This window comes from Petromyzon marinus, chromosome 2, assembly GCF_048934315.1.
Source record: "Petromyzon marinus isolate PM22_M1 ecotype Great Lakes invasive population chromosome 2, UKy_Petmar_22M1.pri1.0, whole genome shotgun sequence".
Taxonomy (NCBI): domain Eukaryota; kingdom Metazoa; phylum Chordata; class Hyperoartia; order Petromyzontiformes; family Petromyzontidae; genus Petromyzon; species Petromyzon marinus.
Window position 1 is genome coordinate 10,440,975 of NC_133668.1, and position 18,338 is coordinate 10,459,312.

An 18,338-nucleotide genomic window follows, 5' to 3' on the forward strand; every position below is an offset into this window, starting at 1 on the left:
GCAGTGCATACCGACTGTGTTGATACCTGCTATCACTACAGCAGTGCATAACGACTGTGGTGGTACCTGCTTTCACTACAGCAGTGCATACCAACTGTGTTGATACCTGAAATAACTACAGCAGTGCATACCGACTGTGGTGGTTCCTGCGATCACTACAGCAGTGCCATCTCACTTTGGTGTTACCTGCTTTCACTGCAGCAGTGTATATCAACTTTGGTGGTACCTGCTTTCACTACAGCAGTGCATACTGACTGTCGTGGTACCTGTATGATTACAGCAGTACATACTGACTGTGGTGGTACCTGCTACCACTACAGTAGTACATGCTGACTCTTTTGCAGTATATATCGACTCTATAGCACAAACTACTAACCTGACAGAGTGGCGTGGTGAGACCTAGACCCATGCAGAACTCCCGGCCATGCCTAGATTGCCCAGCCGGCTGAGGCTGCGGGCTGGGCCGCTACCCCCCCCCCCCACCATCCCCCCGCCCGCGCTACAATAATACTATCTAAGCGCTATAATATTAGTTTCAACCGACCCTTTAGTAGTAATTGCACACATTAGGGGTGGGTCGGGGGGAGAGAAAAGGACATGACACTTTGATGAATTTACCTAAGCGTTGCGTGTATTTTTGTTGCATTTTGAACGCGAAAGAGATATCCCCCCCACCCTCCACCGATGACGTGCGTGCGTTGCCAGGGGCAACCCCCGCGCAGCTGTAGCGGCTCGAGGAAATAATTAAATAATGTGCAATAGTACTAGATTGCTAATTTAACTACTTTAAAGTTGACGGACGTGAAAAATGAATAGCCTATGCCAAGCACGGGGCTTACGGCGTGGTACCTGGCCAAATGTATTTTTACATAAACCCTGCGGTTCGGGAGCCAAATCCTTCCCAAGTGTCAGTCCACATAGAGACAGACGAACAGACGGACAGACAGGCAACAAATGACTTTTATAGGTAAGATTAGCAATGATGATAATTGATAATGGTGTGTTGATTAATATGGTGATTAATAATGGTGTTTATATGATGTTAATAGTGTGAATGAGATTCTGTTTCAGTAAAAAAAGTGTGGTTCAAAAGCGATAATTAAACTGAACATAAACTCATCAGACCATAATTATCTGACGTGCTAAGTCATTGGTGATTCATAAAGCAGTCCTGGATGCTATTATTCCAGAACTTAAGGGAGAATTAAAGCAGACAAAAACCAAGGTGAATGTAGCCGTTAAGATATCTTCTGCAAAACGGAAAGTGGAAAAATAAGAGGACATGGAGAGGAATACTTATGGAAATTGCAACGTTTTACATATTCAATTTAGATCAAATCATAAAAGAAGATTAATTTGAAAACGCCTTGAACCTTCAAAATAGCACCAACGTGTTATGCGTTTGTATGCTTTGGTGGGGGAATCTACAGCTGATTATAGTGTATGGTCACCATTTCCTGCAGTATGCATTTGGACTAAAGTAATTGACAAAATGCAACGCAGCTGTGCATTTGGGCACTCATTGTGGGATGTGAATAATTAGGAGCAAAGCTGGGATTTATTGCAGGCAGTGCCAATCAGAGATGTGGGCGATGATTACCCAGCAGTAATAACATATCAAGAGCATGCATGCTATCCTTGTACTCAGGAGGATCACTTGATACTCAGGATTTGTTGTCCTCCTGCACCCCCGATTAACACGGTTGGTGAAGTACAGTGCGAAAGAAGTTCAACATATGTACATACATACATGCGAGTTTGTCAGTCTGTCATGCGTGAATCACCATAAAAACAACCTCAACAGGTAGTTCACAGATCCCCAGCTGAGTGCAGAAAGAGGTGTGAAGTGTGAGATGTCTCACTTTGCTTTAGAGAGCTCCATGTTTCATGGGCTATGGTATTAGGCGTCTGCTTGAGAAACGACATACACAATCAGCTTCATATCAAACTAGCGGGAAGTACACATCGACTCACACACGCACATGCACCTACACACACAAAGAAATGGACTTACACACTCACATGGAGCCACACACACACATCGACTGACACACACACATCGACTCACACACACATTGACTTAGACACACACATAAATAATAGAAAATGTACATTTTTTTTTTAATGTGTCGTCTACACACACAGACCACTCACACACATTGACTAACACAACAACAGCCGCCATTCGCCACTAAGTGGCAGTGACATCACCACGATGCTTGTGCCAGGCCATGTGCACCTTGAGGCCACGTGAAGTGTCGAATGCCTGCGGGCAGGAGGTCACGGGGCAGACCCAGGTGCCACGGGTCGACTGACTGAGATGACTGGCTGGTGCACCACCTGTGCCCCCTATTGTGCTAACCTGCTGTGCTTTAGACACCTGGTGCTCCGCTCGTTGTTGTGAGCGTCACTCCTCCGCCCTCCGTTGTTGTTGGAGGGCGACTGCCTCCAACTGCCCAATAGCGTCCTTCACGAGCCTCCTCCACAGAGGCCGATCTTGACACCGCTGGTACCAGTCATCGGCAAGTCCACTCAGCTCCACATCCTCCTGTACCACATCACTCCATCTCCTCTCTAGCCCGTGCCGCGCCCATTTAGCCCCCTCAATCCGGCCGAACAAAAGCTGTTTCGGCATGCGGTGGCTGGGCATGCGGGCTACATGACCCAGCCAACGCAGCCTTGCCTGCCGGAGGAGCTCACCGATGGGACAGATCTTTCAAGGATTTGTGAGCTCTCACACAATCCAGCCTGGTTAAACCCAGGATAGATCATAGGCAGACCAGCCTAAATGTTTCCAACCGGTGAAGATGCTCCATTAAGGGGGTCCACATTTCGCAAGCGTAGAGAAGGGAGGGAATGACCGTGGCCGAGAAGACCTGAAGCTTAGTGCGGAGCGACAGACCAGGTAGCTTCCACACAGCGTTACGCAACCGATGAAAAGATATTGCCGCTCGACTGATTCGGAGTGAGACCTCTGCTGTTAAACTGGAGCCGGTCATAAGCACACTGCCCAGGTATGGGAAACTCTCCACTCTCTCCACAACTGCCCCATCACTGATTGGGAGTTGTGGGGGTGAAGTGTCCGATGGTACAAAATACACAGGCAGGTGTGCTTAGTTTTGGTGGGGCTGATGGTAAGGCCCCATCTCTTCGTGGCACGCTCCAGTCTCAGCAGCAGCGTTTCCAACTCCTCCTCTGAATGAGCAGCTATTACCAAATCATCGGCATTCATAACGTGGTTGAGCAATAGGGAGCCATCCCTTGACCGCACCCGGGCATCGATCAGCCTCCCATTATATCTGTACCAAATGGAGATTCCCCCGGTACAGCTATTGAAGGCTTCATGAACTACATGGTCAAAATAGATGTTAAATAATGTGGGAGCCAGAGGACATCCCTGTCGCACCCCAAGGTGTACAGGGAATGGCTCTGACTCCCGGCCACGTAGTTTTACCCGGGCCCGCTCACCATCATGAAGGTCTCGATTTAAAGCTTTCGTGACTGCAAGGATTCATCTTCTTTGGTTCTTTCGGTAAAGTCACGTAGAATGAGAATAAAATAATAAAATAAAACAATAAAATTCTCACTACGTTTCGGCCACAACACAAGTGGCCTTCAGGTGAAAGAAACAAACCTGTCGGGACGACAGAGCTACAATGAACGCTGCTAAGATTCACAGCATATTTTAAGCTGGTTGAGAGAAGTGATGCACCTTGACAAAGGGGTTTACATATCAAACAGGAGAATTTAGCATTGAAACAGTTGAGGGATTAGCTTGTGACTGGTCACAGAAATAGCTATGTTAAAGTCAAAGCCTACACATCCACAGAGGCACCTCGTACATGGACGCCAAAGGGGCTGCAACAACTCAACTATCATACAGTAAACCGATGTGAAAAAAACCTAAGTCTAAATTACATCAATATAATATATGTACTCAATATATTCTTCAATAAGCAGAGCTATTAACAGCAACTGGGTATACACTACACTATATAATGAATACCATGTAGTAAACAGATAAAAAACTAAAATATAAACTACCTCAATGATATCAATAAACTCTATATATTCTCCAATCAGCTGAGCTACCAACAATAAGTCGTTATATATCACGATGCTATATGGTGAAAAAATGGGTGGATTCTTACCCTCCACATCAGCACCACGGACCGCTACGAGCCCCGTTCAGATGGACGAGTCCATCATGGTCGGAACAGAGGAGGGAGGAAAAAACAGCTGCGAGGCGCTGTTATAATGATATTATAAACCATACCATTAACCGTGGTGTGAGAAGTATTAAGAGTCAATGCCAACGAAAGAGCTGCGGTCTGAAGGTCACCATAAAATAATTAATTAAGAATCGAAATGGTTTAAAACATCTTTACAATGGTTACTAAGCCAGAATCCATCTTCTCGGTTGAAATTGTCTCTGTGCTTGTATATGTGGATAGCCTCATGAACGAATCTCTCATGGTAGCCGGTTGGCTTGCAAAGAACCTCTGTCTTGGAGAAGTCAATGTCATGTGAGCCCACTGAATTATAACAGTGATCTGCCACGGCGGAGGAGTTCGTTCTACCTGTTTGATATGTAGACCCCTTTGTCAAGGTGTCTCACTTCTCTCAACCAGCTTAAAAGATGCTGCGAATCTTAGCAGCGTTCATTGTAGCTCTGTCGTCCCGACAGGTTTGTTCTTTTCACCTGAAGAAGGCCACTTGTGTTGTGGCCGAAACGTTGTGAGAATGTTATTGTTTTATTTTATTATTTATTCTCATTCTACGTGACTTTACCGAAATAACCAAAGAAGATCATGAAGGTCCTTAATGATCGTGAGCAGAGGATCAGGGACTCCAAAAGCACGAAGAACAACCCAGAGCCCAGGCCTACTGATGGTATCATAGCCCTTGACCAGGTCAATAAAGTAGAGATGTAGGTCTTGTTGGAATTCCCTACACCTCTGCTGTAGCAGACGGACAGAAAATATGGCATCTGTGCAGGACCGCCCTTTCCTGAAACCGCATTTGGGCTCCGCAAGCCTTTCCTCAGCTTGCCTGGCGAGGCGATGTTGAATAATCCTTGCCAGGACCTTTCCCAGCACACAGAGGAGTGAGATGCCCTTGTAGTTGTTACAGTCTGTGCGGTCCCCCTTCTTAAAGAGGGGGACCACCAGGGCATCCTTCCAATCCTGCGGAACCTGTCCAGTGGTCCAGACTGTTGTCATGATGTCATATAGGGCAGTCTGTGCACAAACGCCACCCTCCCTCAGTATTTCGCTTGGGAGATCATCTCTGCCCGCTGCCTTTCCTGGTCTCAGACTCCGGATCACCTTCAGTACTTCCTCAACAGATGGTACTTCAGCCAGCCACTCACAGGGGGTGACTTCTTCCAATATTTGAGGCACCGCAGCCGCAGCAGGATCATCCTCACTTGGTGCCACGATGTTTTCCTGGCTGAGGGATTTTCCCTCCCCCAGGACCTCACAGAAATGCTCAGCAAATCTGCAAACCTGTTCCTGGGGGTCAGAGATTGGATCACCATTTTTTCCCCTAATGATGGTAATAGCTGTGGCACTGCAGGTTACTTTTTTGATCGAGTTAAATAGAGATTTGTGATTGCGGGCCACTGAGGCAGACTCCATCTCCTCAGCAACCTGCGACCACCACCCATCCTTGCAGCGCCTCACGGCTCTCCGAACCTCCGAGCGAAGGCTGCGGTAAGCCTCCTCATTCTCTGACGTGGGATTCTGTAGCTGATGACCGTGGGCCTGTCGCTTTTTCTCAACCATCCTGAACACCTCCTCTGTCAGCCAGGGTCTCTGGGGTGGTTTGGACCGCGTACCCAAAGCAGCCATTGCAGCTGGATGAGTCACAGTCCTAAACCTCACCCATTTACCCTCGACATCAGGAGGAGTCAGGGACGATGCCAATCCCAGCCGCAAGCGATGATGAAATTCTCGCTTGCAACTTTCATCAGATAACTGAGACCAGGCCACTTTTGGTTGGAATGGGGTCCTGGGTGTACACCCACCACCGGAGTGGAAGAATGGCACTCCGGTACATAAATACGGAAATTTATATCTGGTTCAAAAGATGTATCACCGAAGATATCAACAGAAGGTGTATACTGGATTAATTGCAAATGCTCTGTTGGGCAGACAGGATGAATGATCAGCACGAGACTAAAAGAACACCAGAGGAAGATGAAATACTCCCAAATACAACTGTCGGCAGTGGCAGAACACGTGTGCCAACAAGGACACTCAATTGATTTTGATAATGTTGAAGTTCTGTGCAAAACTAGTTACTACTGGCCAAGACTAATTAGAGAATCTATCGAAATGGAAAGAAATACAAATAATTTTAACCGTTCGGATAGCTACAGACGTAGTGCTGCTTGGAAGCAAATCATCAAATAATACATTGTTGAAATGCATGCCTATACAGGTCGCCATACTTCAATAGGGATTACTGTTGGTACGGCTATTTTACTACACACAATCGACAGGAAGTACACGAACAATGGGCTTACATAATGTGCATGTATAATGTACATTGATTACCATATAAATAACCCAAAAGACAATGGATACTCATAGTAATTTATACGCATTCATTAATCACCCCCCCCCCCCCTCTTCACTTTGCGCAAGAAGAGCACACATGTGTTGTCATCACATCTAACCTTCTATTTAAGGAACGAAACAGGAGGACTTCTCCACAAATCTGGCTGTCGCCTGATGAAGCTAGTTGTAATTACTGGCAAAATAACGTACTCAGATTGTAAATGTTGTGGCTTGGCTCCCCAACACACTGGTGTGCTGTACTAGTATAGTGACACAGCACTAACTTTTGTACAGCAGCTGCAACTGCAGGTGGACACTTAGCACACACACTGTTGAGCATATACACGGATGTGCCGGCAGGGCGTAGGAACTGGGGCAAGGGTCATAGAAGACCTTGTGGGGAGGTCCCTGGAACCCTCTGGTGGGTTCGAGGAGGGAGGCACGGCTAGGGCAGAACCAAGTCGTGCCAAGGGGAATTTAAGCAGCGTAGAGTGAGAGCTCTGGGCTGCCGGTTCTGGGAGTGGACTCATCTCATCGTCGCTGCCGCCTTTGCCCGATCATTGCGCGGCCGGACAGTAGTTGGCTGTCTCGGTCGACGCCGTCGGTACAATCGCGGATGGGTTCGTGTCTGGGCCGGGTCGTACGGCAGCGTGCTCATCAGAGAAGGGGCTGGAGTTGGTGGTGTGAATATAATAAAGGAAAGATGGTGCCTCCTGCAACTACCTTGTCTCCGACTGAGTGTGTGTGCGACGCATGCCACCCGCACACACACACAAGCCTCGAGGAGAAGGAAGAAGAGACCGATGACACTACACTAGTAACAAATTGGCATGTTCCGTTTACGTCACAAACCTTACTAATTGGCTGTGTCGAGTGGTGGCGGGTTTAATGACACATTTATATATTTACTCGATCTAACCCCAAAAACATGTATTATGGATCTACTTAATTTGTTTCGCATTGATTTAGTCTCTTTTAGAATACGTGCGGCACATATGTGTGCACACGAGTAATGTCAAGAACACATCACAAGCCATGTTCTCGAGAATTCAATCTCATCAGATCATCACCATTATCAGGCATGATCAGGCATGATCAATTTACTGCTGGATGAAGGCCTTCCCAAGCTACTGCCATCTCTCATGATCCTGTGATGTATTTGATGTATGTGCATTTGAGCTGATGTAATCGCTCCATATCCTTGGTGTAGATGTCTTCTCAGGTGGGGTTGATGGTTGATGGATAACACCCACCTGCAGAGCAAAAAAAGTGTTATAGCAGCAAGTAGGGTTCTGACCTATATATACATGTTTTTTTAATTCTGATTGCTGTGATAAGAAGCAAAATTTTTTGTAAGGAAATAGCCACTTTTTCCAAATCAACCCTTCCAAAAAAGAGACTCGGATAAGCTGAGCACACAAGCCTTGTGGCTATGTCAGCCTGTTTGAGAGTCATATCCGCATTATTAGAAAGAACCTCCATTGGTTTGTACATTGTACAAAAACAGATGGCCTTCTGAAAAAACATCATTCAAGGGTGTGTAAGTGGAAGAAGGAACAGATTGATGACCCAGACTGTATTGGAGAGGTAACATCATACAATAGAGGTGCCTTGCCCTTCTCAAGCTCGAACAACAAGCCAAACATCAAAGCAAGCGGTGCCAACTTATTTTCATAGATCTGGAGTGATGCCAATATGACCCCTTGATGTCACGAGTAATATCAAACTGAACTGATTTGAGGCTTTCCCGGATAAACAATTATGGTAATATCATGAATATTATCATCATAATAATAACCGATGTTTTTTCCATGGCAGATGGATCCGGTCCAGAAAGCTGTGATCAACCACACATTCGGCCTTCCAGTACAGCCCAGGAAGAGGCAGCTCATCACTTGCAATATTTGCCAAGTGCGGTTCAACTCTCAGGTCAGGACAATGAACTATTTTTATTTTACCAGGTAAAGCTCTTTTTCAGAAATGGCCTAGCCACAAAATGATCGCTCAACGAAGTGGCTTATCATGTGGAAATTTATGGCAGCCAAATACAGGTGTCAGGGTCTGCATTGAACCCACGACTTCTTGTATACCAGGCAACGTAGTTAACATCTCGCCACCGTGACAATGCCACCTGCATCGTTCGCATTACTCATCCACTCATGCCCAGCTACTGGAATCGCAGTGCACTGGCAAAGGAAGATCTCCACAAAGCTCCATCTTGGAATGTCATATACTGTATACCACGCGATAAGTCCTGAGGTGAGCCAGCGCTATTCGTATTTCCCATCCGTCAACTTTAAAGTAGTTAAATAAGCAATTTATTACTATTAATTATTATATTACTATGCTGAGCACGCGCCAAAGCACGCATCTGTGCATGCGCGAGAACGCTGACCTGTGGTTCCCATAGCAATGCACACACGCGATCGGTGGGGGGAGGAAGGAATTCTAATTCGCGTTAAAAATAAAAAAATACACTACGCTGAGGTAAATTCTTCAAAGTGTGATGTCCTCTTCCCCCCCACCTCCCCCCCCCCCCCAATTTTGTGTACTTACTACTATAGGGTCGGTAGATACTACTATAGTCCGTAGATACTACTACTGTCGTGCACGCGGGGGGATGGTCGGGGGGGGGGGGGGGTTGCGGCCCAGCCCCAGCCGGCCACTTTGGCCGGCTGGGCAAACAAGGCGAAACCGGGGGCTCTGCATGGGACTAGGCTTCGCCACGGCACTCTATTAAGTTAGTAGTTAACTGCTATAGAATCGATAGATACTACTATAGAGTCGGTATATACGACTATAGAGTACGTAGATACTACTGGAGAGTAGGTAGATACTACTGTAGAGTCGAGAAATACTACTGCAGAGTTGGTAGATGCTACTGTAGCGTCAGTATATACTGCTAGAGTAAGCAGATACTGCTATAGAGTCTGGAGATACTACTATAGAGTCTGCAGATACTACTATAGAGTCAGTAGGTAATACTATAGTCAGTAGATACTACTATGAAGTTAATAGTTACTACTTTAGTCAGTTGATACTACTTTAGAGTCAATAGATAGAACTATAGATTCAGTAGAACTACTATAGGCATCAGATACTACTGTAGAGTCACTATATACTACTATAGTTGGTTGATACTACTGCAGTCAGTAGATACGACTACGGTCAGTAAATACTGCTACAGTCAGTAGATACTACTATACAGTCAATAGGTACTGCTACGGTCAGTAGATACTATTATAGAGTCAGTAGATACTACTGTAGAGTTAGTAGATACAACTACAGCCAGTAAATACTTCTAAAGTCAGTAAATACTACTATAGAGTCAGTAGATACTACTGTAGCGTTAGTAGTTAATACTTTAGTCAGTGGATACTTCTATAGAGTCAGTAGTTACTACTATACTAGCCTCTTTTCCATCCTAGGACGGAAGCTGTAATATTTACATAAAGAAACGTCTGCGTAGAGTTATTTATTTGAGTAACTTTCAATCTTTCAATAAAGAAACATGAAATTTAAAGCGAATTTAAGTTAAAAAATGTCTTGCTTATGAGAGTAATGACGGGGGGAGGGGAGGGGTCTCTTTTGCAGTGACATCTCGTACAGATGTAGCACAGTGCTGCATATGTTTCTTTTTGACCGTCACTTTTTGTAAAGAAACGTCATATTTAAAGCGACTCTGCGAAAAAATATCTTTCCACTCAAATTTCTTCCGCGTGAGTGTAAAAATCCAGCCGCTCATTATTCTTTTTTTATTATTGACGGGGGGGGGGGGGGGGGGTGCGGCATGTGGAGTGACGTCACGTGCATTACATACATTTCTGGGCTATTATAGTAGTAATAGTCGGTAGATACTACTATAGAGTCAGTTGATACTACTGCAGTCAGTAGATACCACTACGGTCAGTAAATACTGCTACAGTCAGTAGATACTTCTATACAGTCAGTAGATACTACTACGGTCAGTAGATATTACTATAGAGTCAGTAGATACTACTGTAGATTTAGTAGATACTACTATGGTCAGTTAATACCTCTATAGTCAGTAGATACTCCTATAGAGTCTGTAAATACTACTGTAGTGTTAGTAGTTACTATAGTCAGTGGAGTCTACTATAGAGTCAGTTGTTACTACTGTAGTGTTTATAATGACGAATAAACTTCTTATGAGGCACACTCTGTTTATTGTAATACTTCTCTTACACAATCCTTAACACACAGAGGAGTATATGGTCCCCTCAACCGATACCCTAAGAAGGTACAGCCTCCAGACTTAACGTGACCTACACACAGGTCTCTTCTTAACCTAAGGAGGTACAGCCTCCTGTCTTGGCGGGACTTACTCACACGTCTACCGCTATCCTAGAGTCCTCCGGCTGGGACCTAGGGGAGGCTATCTGATCCACCGCTGGCCCGGCGGGTCTTGACCACTGGATACGCCGAGTCTTAGCCCTCAGAAGGGCTGGAAGGCTTGGTCCAGGGTCCTGGCTATCTTCAGCCCAGGCTTCGGTCTTTGTGTAGGGAGAGAACTCCCCGCGCTCTGCGCGGTCACCTTCTTATACCCGTTTGTGGCCAGGTGTAACCAATCCCACATTCCCACATGGAACTGTCTGATTGGTTCTTACCAAACTGTGGCTACGATCCACATCACCTCGTCTGACCCCAATCGTTATGTACACAGAGGTAACGCTGCACTGCCCCTTTGATACCTAGTGGCAATGCAGGTTACCGAACAGTGAGTAGTTAACACTACTATAGAGTTGGTAGATACTACTATAGTCAGTGGATAATACTAGATTCAGTATCTACCACTAAAGTCAGTATATACTGCTGCAAAGACAGTAGATACAACTATAGAGTCAGTAGATACTGCTATAGAGTCTGCAGATACTGCTATGAAGTCAGCAGATACTACTATAGAGTTAGTAGTTACTACTATAGTCAGTGGATACTATTATAGAGTCAATAGATACTACTCTAGATTCAGTAGGTACTACTATAATCATTAGATACTACTGCAGAGTCAGTAGTTACTGCTATAGAGTCGGTAGATACTACTATAGAGTCAGTAGATACTGCCGTAGAGTCAGTAGATACTACTGTAGTGACTGTACTCATATGGTGCCGGGGCTTGTGAAGTCATGGCCGGTAATGTTGTCATTACAGGCAGCCCAGGTTATGGGCTGCAGTACCAACCCTAGCGGTGGTTGGGTGAGTGCTGGTTAGCGCGGAGGCACCGCGAGCACTGTGCGATACCGGCTCCCAGTGAGGGAGCAAGAGCGAGCGACAGTCAGCCATTGTTACTCTTGGGCATGACACTCTGGTTGACCTGTTGTCACATGACCGGACGATACTGGAGGAGGACCACCGGGGCCGAGGGGCGGTCACGTGGTCCCGAGGGGCTCTCGGGAACATTCGAGAAGGAGCTCGAGAAGCCTGGATGGTGGGCGGGGCTAAGGGCCGAGCCAGCGCCAGCCCCGGAGCATATAATGAGAGCTCCGTGAGGAACTCGGGGTTCTTCAAGTGTTGGTGTTGGAAGATCCACGTCGGGGAGAAGAAGCCTCTAGCCATGCGGTCCGGGACCCAGCTTGTGGTCCGGACCAGGATAGCGAACCGTGTCTAGTTCAGCCGTAGCATGGTTAGATGGGCATTCGAGACCCGAGTGTAGATTGTATTGTGTTACGTGTTAATGTGGAATGAATAGTGTTGCTGCCAAGATAACGTCTGCGACTCAGTTGGACTCACTACAATACTATAGAGTCAGTAGATAATGCTACAGTCAGTAGATTCCACTACAGTCAGTATATACTGCTGCAGAGTCAGTAGTTACGACTATAGAGTCAGTAGATACTGCTATAGAGTTAGCAGATACTGCTATAGAGTCAGCAGATACTACGATAGAGTTAGTAGTTACTACTATAGAATTGGTAGACACTACTGTAGGGTCAGTAAATACTACTATGGTCAGTAGTTACTCCTACAGTCAGTAGATACTACTATACAGTCAGTAACTACTACTGGGCTCAGTAGATACTACTGTACAGTCAGTAGATACAACTACAGAGTCAACAGATACTACTATAGAGTCAGTAGATACTACTGTAGAGCCAGATACTCTATTGTATATAGGGTGTGTAGGTATATATGCCTAAGTCGGGGTACAAATATTTTATAGGCGGGGATCGACAATTTTCGGAAACCTTTTAGATCAATTATTTACCCCCCACTTTCTATAACTTTTGGACTTCTTATAATTTTGTTGACGGACAAATGGACAAACGGCACACCGGGCTTTCAGAATAGCTTAGTGTTATGTTTTTAAGAGAAGACAAGTTTTGAAATATATTTTTCCCCCGGGCAACGCCGGGTACTTCCCGCTCGTGTCTAATAAAAGTAGATGACAACATTAATATTGATTGCCTTGGCCTCTGCAAAATTTGTAGCATTCATTCACATTGTCAAATATTTGAATGCTTGTGTGCTGGAGAGTGCATGCGAGTGATTGGAGGTTGAAGACTTTTAATTATGGAATTGAATGGTGTGATGAGGATCAATAATGTAAAGCACGTACAAACATTAATCTGCTGTTATTTATTCTACCTCACTGCAGAGGAGACCAGTTAGATGAGATTGGCTCAAAATCATGAGCATTAAAATTATTTGCAGAAGCAATGCATCAACTGCATCATCGACGAATTAATTTTGCTGGTCCTGTGTGTTTCTGCTGACTTCTGAAAGTATTTAATGATCTTTTTGCCTTCAGATAGATTGTAAAATATGCATTGTTGTACTCATATCAATGTCTTCCTTCCTTCATAATCATTTATTTCGCTTACATATGTTTATATATATACACACATTTGCATGGACCCAAGCTCAAATAATTACATACTGAGAATAGGTTTTCTTCTTTTTTCTGGTAACAAAACAGGTGTTAAGATGTTAAAACACCAAACTGAAACGTTTTACAAGGAATCATGTCTGCATTAACCACAATACTTGTGGTCAAAATGCAAACAAAAAAATACTCTGATAATATATGCATTGTCTTTGAAACTGATTGGTCCACACGAGAGACATCTTTCTTTTGAGCCTAGTCTCAAAACGGTGTTAGACCAGAGGACGCCAAAAGGGGTTAGGGTTACCCCGAATCCATTGGGTTTGCACGGGTTGTGTTTAATCGAGGATGTATTTTTCTTCGGGGGGCTGGGGGTGTGATCTAGTGCTGATACTTACGTGATCCGAGAGTAGAAATAATCGCGTGATATTAGGGTACAGTATGAGGATGACATCAGGAGGAAAGAGAGAGGTGACGTCAGCGGGAGAGGCAAGGCAATCGAGGCGCTTCTGGGTGAGGAACGGAGCACGGTGGATGTGTTATGGCGTGAACTCTCTACAAATGTATTGCAATGTATGAAGGTCGAGAGAAGTCAACTTAATTCAGTCAAATAAAACTAAAAAAGGAGTACAAATACATGTAAATGTTCATAACATGATAGAAAACATTCAATTTTATCTCACGTGGTTTTAGATTAAAAAATAAATCATGTATATCCTACAATGCTGTGTTATTGTAATCGACAGCAAGACGTGTGCCCTGCAGAGATTTCATTTCAGTGGACAAAGTAAGGGCTTAATGGCAGCACAAAAGATACCACTTTTGAGCTAGAATGCCTCCATTGTGCTGACCCGGTAAAGCATTTTATTTGGGCTTTCTGCGAAATCTAGCAGTCACATTAGACGTGATTGTGAAGCATGCTACATTGATTGCATGCTCTTGTCCACATATCTGTGTCAACTCATGAATGATGGACAAAAAGGACACACAGCAATTGACTGCAGGACACGCATGAATGAAATTTCAGAGGCCAATTTACATATTTAGTAATCAACATCGTCAATAAAATAATATATCTAAAAAAGTGCCTCCATGTGTGAAATACATTTGTATATGATGTGCAATGACATAACGTTAATTGATATTGTAGTGAATATTAAAAAAAACGATGTTCCTGTAAAAACAGTGCTTAATTAAAATATCCCTTTATTTTATGATTTATTTAGGATATATAAAGTTTGCAGCATTTCTGTAGAGATGCCTGCAATATGCATAGCATCTCACAACTATGCGGATAAATCGGCAGTGTCCGTGTTACGAGAATGGCATTCTGCTGCAGGTTTTATGGCTACAATGACGTTTTGAGGCTAAGTGCTTTCTGAAATTGCTGCGAGGCTTGACACGTGATTTTCATAACCTTTTCTCTGTTGACTTATTTATTTAGATTTGAAGTTTTCGTGACTGCAGGGATCCATACTCTTTGGTTCTTTCGGTAAAGTCACGTAGGTATAAAAAAAATGAATAAAATCACGACGTTTTGGGAGCAACACAAGCGTCCGTCAGCAGGTGGGACAACCACAGCAAGAAATAATTGCTGAAGTGGGCAAAATATCTGCTGCAAGAAAAAGGATATATAGGCAAGAGAAGGGGGAGATGAGCCAGGTAGGAGAGATAGGGAGGGTGGGGGTGTGGGGTAGGGGGAGTGGAGGCAACAAGTAAGACACAAGCACGGCAAAAAATGCCAGGGTGGGGAAGGGAAGTGGGTGTGGCTGGGAGTGGGAGGGTTAGGAAACTGGAGATGCGGATATGAAGGCAGGCCAAAAGCAGTTATGGTTTTACCTGGTTAATAACATCCTTCCAATGATTGCTCAATCTGTATCCATCTTCCCGGTTGAAGTTATGTCTATGATTATATATCTGGATGGCTTCATGAACAAACCTTTGATAGTAGCCCGAAGGTTTGCAGAGCACCTTGGTCTCGGAAAAAAACAATATCATGAGAGCCCACAGCGTAATAGCAATGGTCAGCCACGGCGGAGGTATTATTAAATCAAGATTTAGTCCAACATGGACTGAACCCTGATGTTCCTACGCTGGTTAGGCACTGCCTTACCAACACTTACTTCACCTGGAATTGTACTTTCTACAAACAAAATGAAGGTACCCCCATGGGTCCCCCCTTATCACCAGTGATAGCGAATGTATTCATGGAGAAATTTGAAACAGATGCCATCCAGACATCCACCCTACTTCCTTCCTTGTGGAAGAGATATGTGGATGACACTTTCGTTATTTGGCCACATGGCCTGCCAGCATTACTCCAATTTCTCAACCACATTAATTCCATACACCCATCCATCAAATTCACCATGGAAGTGGAGAAGGATAGCAAGCTACCATTCCTGTATGTTTTGTTTGAGAAGAGACCTGATTGCTCTTTGGGACACTCTGTCTACAGGAAAGCCACCCACACAGATTCCTATCTAAAACCTGATTCCCACCACCATCCGGCACAGAAGGATTCCCTCATCAAAACACTACACCATAGGGCCCACTGCATTTCTGACCAACACCACCTAGCCAGTGAACTGAAACACGTACATCAGGCCCTCAAGATGAATGGATATTCGGACCGCACTATCCACAAAGCTGTTTCTCCAACCATGGAGAAACAACCCCCTGAGACGCCAATCAAAACCATCACGTTACCATACATAGCAGGCGTTACCAAAAAGATTTCCAAAATCTTAAACAAACACAAGATCCAGGTCCGATTCAGTACAGTACACAAAATCCGTGATCTAATCCCATCTGTGAAGGATGTCATTCCTGACATGCAATATCCTGGAGTCTACAAACTAAGTTGCACCTGTGGTGATTGTTACATTGGGGAAAGGAAACGTCATGTCTCGGACCGTGTTCGCGAGCACAAGGCAGATCTGAAACACGGCAGAACTAATACCTCCGCCGTGGCTGACCATTGCTCAAATGCTGTGGGCTCTCATGATTTTGTTATTTCCGAGACCAAGGTGCTCTGCAAACCTTCGGGCTACTATCAAAGGTCTGTTCATGAAGCCATCCAGATATATAAACGTAGACATAACTTCAACCGGGAAGATGGATACAGATTGAGCAATCATTGGAAGGATGTTATTAACCAGGTAAAACCATAACTGCTTTTGGCTTGCCTTCATATCCGCATCTCCAGTTTCCTAACCGTCCCACTCCCAGTCCCGCCCACTTCTCCTCCCCACCCCGGCATTTTTTGCCATGCTTGTGTCTTACTTGTAGCCTCCACTCCCCCTACCCCACACCCCCACCTTCCCTGTCTCTCCTCCCTGGCTCCCCCCCCCCCCCTTCTCTTGCCTATATGGCCTCTTGTTGCAGCAGGTCTTTTGCCCACTTCAGCAATTTTTTCTTGCTGTGGTTGTCCCACCTGATGACGGAGCTTGTGTTGTGCCCGAAACGTCGTGATTTAATTTATTTTATTTTATACCTACGTGACTTTACCGAAAGAACCAAAGAGTACTTATTTATTCGTTTGTATTTTGGACGTTTTCTGGCAGTCTTTGCTTCGTGCACTTCGTGGGACAATTTTCTCTGCACCGCTTCGTCTCTCTGCATGATAGTTTGTAGCGGTAGCACTGCAGCAGCGAGATCCCAGGCAGCTGAGTGTCTTCGGCCTTCGGGCAATATTGTCTGTTCATATCACATTGTAATCAACAAATCCGTCCTAACCTCCTTCATATTTTCGTGGCAGCCCAGTGCGTTTGTGCCCAGCAGCTCTCACCTGCAGCTGATGGGGGTCACATTGCTGTTTGTTTACATTAAAAAAAAACCTCCATGGGCAGCATCAAAACCGTGAGCAAGCGACGTGAAAACTGACTGGAATATTAAGCAGCTTTGCGGGAGCCGGTGATGTCTGAGGCCAAGTTAGAGTGTTTGCACTATCTAAAAAATATATCAGCTGGACACACTCTCATTTCATTCATCCACGAGTCATCAGAGCTTCATAAAAGTGCAACTGATTTTAACGCTTGTTAGTCCAGTGAGAAAATGGGATGTTGAAACGCAAAGAATGGTTAAAAACGGCGGCTGTTAGGGCGTCATTTGCAAGGTAATTGATGTCACATTTGTTTTGCACGAAACTAACATGGAAATATATAATTGCAAAACTAGTTATGGAAAGGGGATTTGCATTCGTGAGTAATAATATTTTGTTACTGTAAAATGTTATTGTGAACCACGACATTAATTATATATTGTTTTTCTTTGCAAGCCGCTGTGTGCATGCTGTACTGCACCTTTACTTTTGTAATCTTTGATGACGCAGCATCGGCCAAGCTAATTAAAATGGAAATTAGCATCTTGCCATTAACCTGAAAGTGCTTTTGTATGGCACATCAGGCACGATCTCCCGGCCCCACTCCCGCCTCTGGGATTGCAGTGCAGCTATGTGGACCCGACACCTCATCTCCCTCCCTGTTCCCTTTTAAATCTGACATCGGAAGCTGATCAACAGCGAGTGCTACATTTGGCTGTGATATATCTTCAACATTGGATAGTACTTTAACGACCACCTGCCCCCCACAGCAAAATGCGGTTTCCTTTTGGAATGAGGTCATAATGCCAGGTGCTCTTGTGTATCACAACTAGAGCAGATTCTAAGCATATGTCAATATATAAAGAGTAGACGTTTTATTGGAATGTTTTTTTCGGCCGTTTTTCTTTATTTCGCAAATGTCAGCTATTATAATCAGTGTAAAGGGCCGTGTTATGTGTCAAGAGAAAGGCAAGAGATACCAGCTGATAATCTACCACTTATTTAGATACAGACTGAAGGGGAATGCTTTGTTGCTCCACTTACAATGCATCTGCCACTGTTATCCACCGTGACAGAGAGGCAGACTGCCCACTGATGGCTGTGGCAGAGA

At 44.7% G+C, this 18,338-nt stretch overlaps 1 protein-coding gene across 6 annotated transcripts in view; it reads left to right on the top strand.

Moving 5' to 3' along the window:
* The window catches only part of LOC116947763 (zinc finger protein 385D-like), a 140,346-nt gene that overhangs the window by 87,331 nt on the left and 34,677 nt on the right, over positions 1-18,338 (top strand). For 4 of the 6 annotated variants that reach the window (XM_032963919.2, XM_032963892.2, XM_032963901.2 and 1 more), the window contains exon 4: positions 8,382-8,492. The exons of the other annotated variants lie outside the window; for them this stretch is intronic. In XM_032963919.2, coding sequence (XP_032819810.1) covers positions 8,382-8,492 — 111 coding nt within the window. The remainder of the gene's footprint in view (positions 1-8,381; positions 8,493-18,338) is intronic. 6 annotated transcript variants of the gene reach the window in all.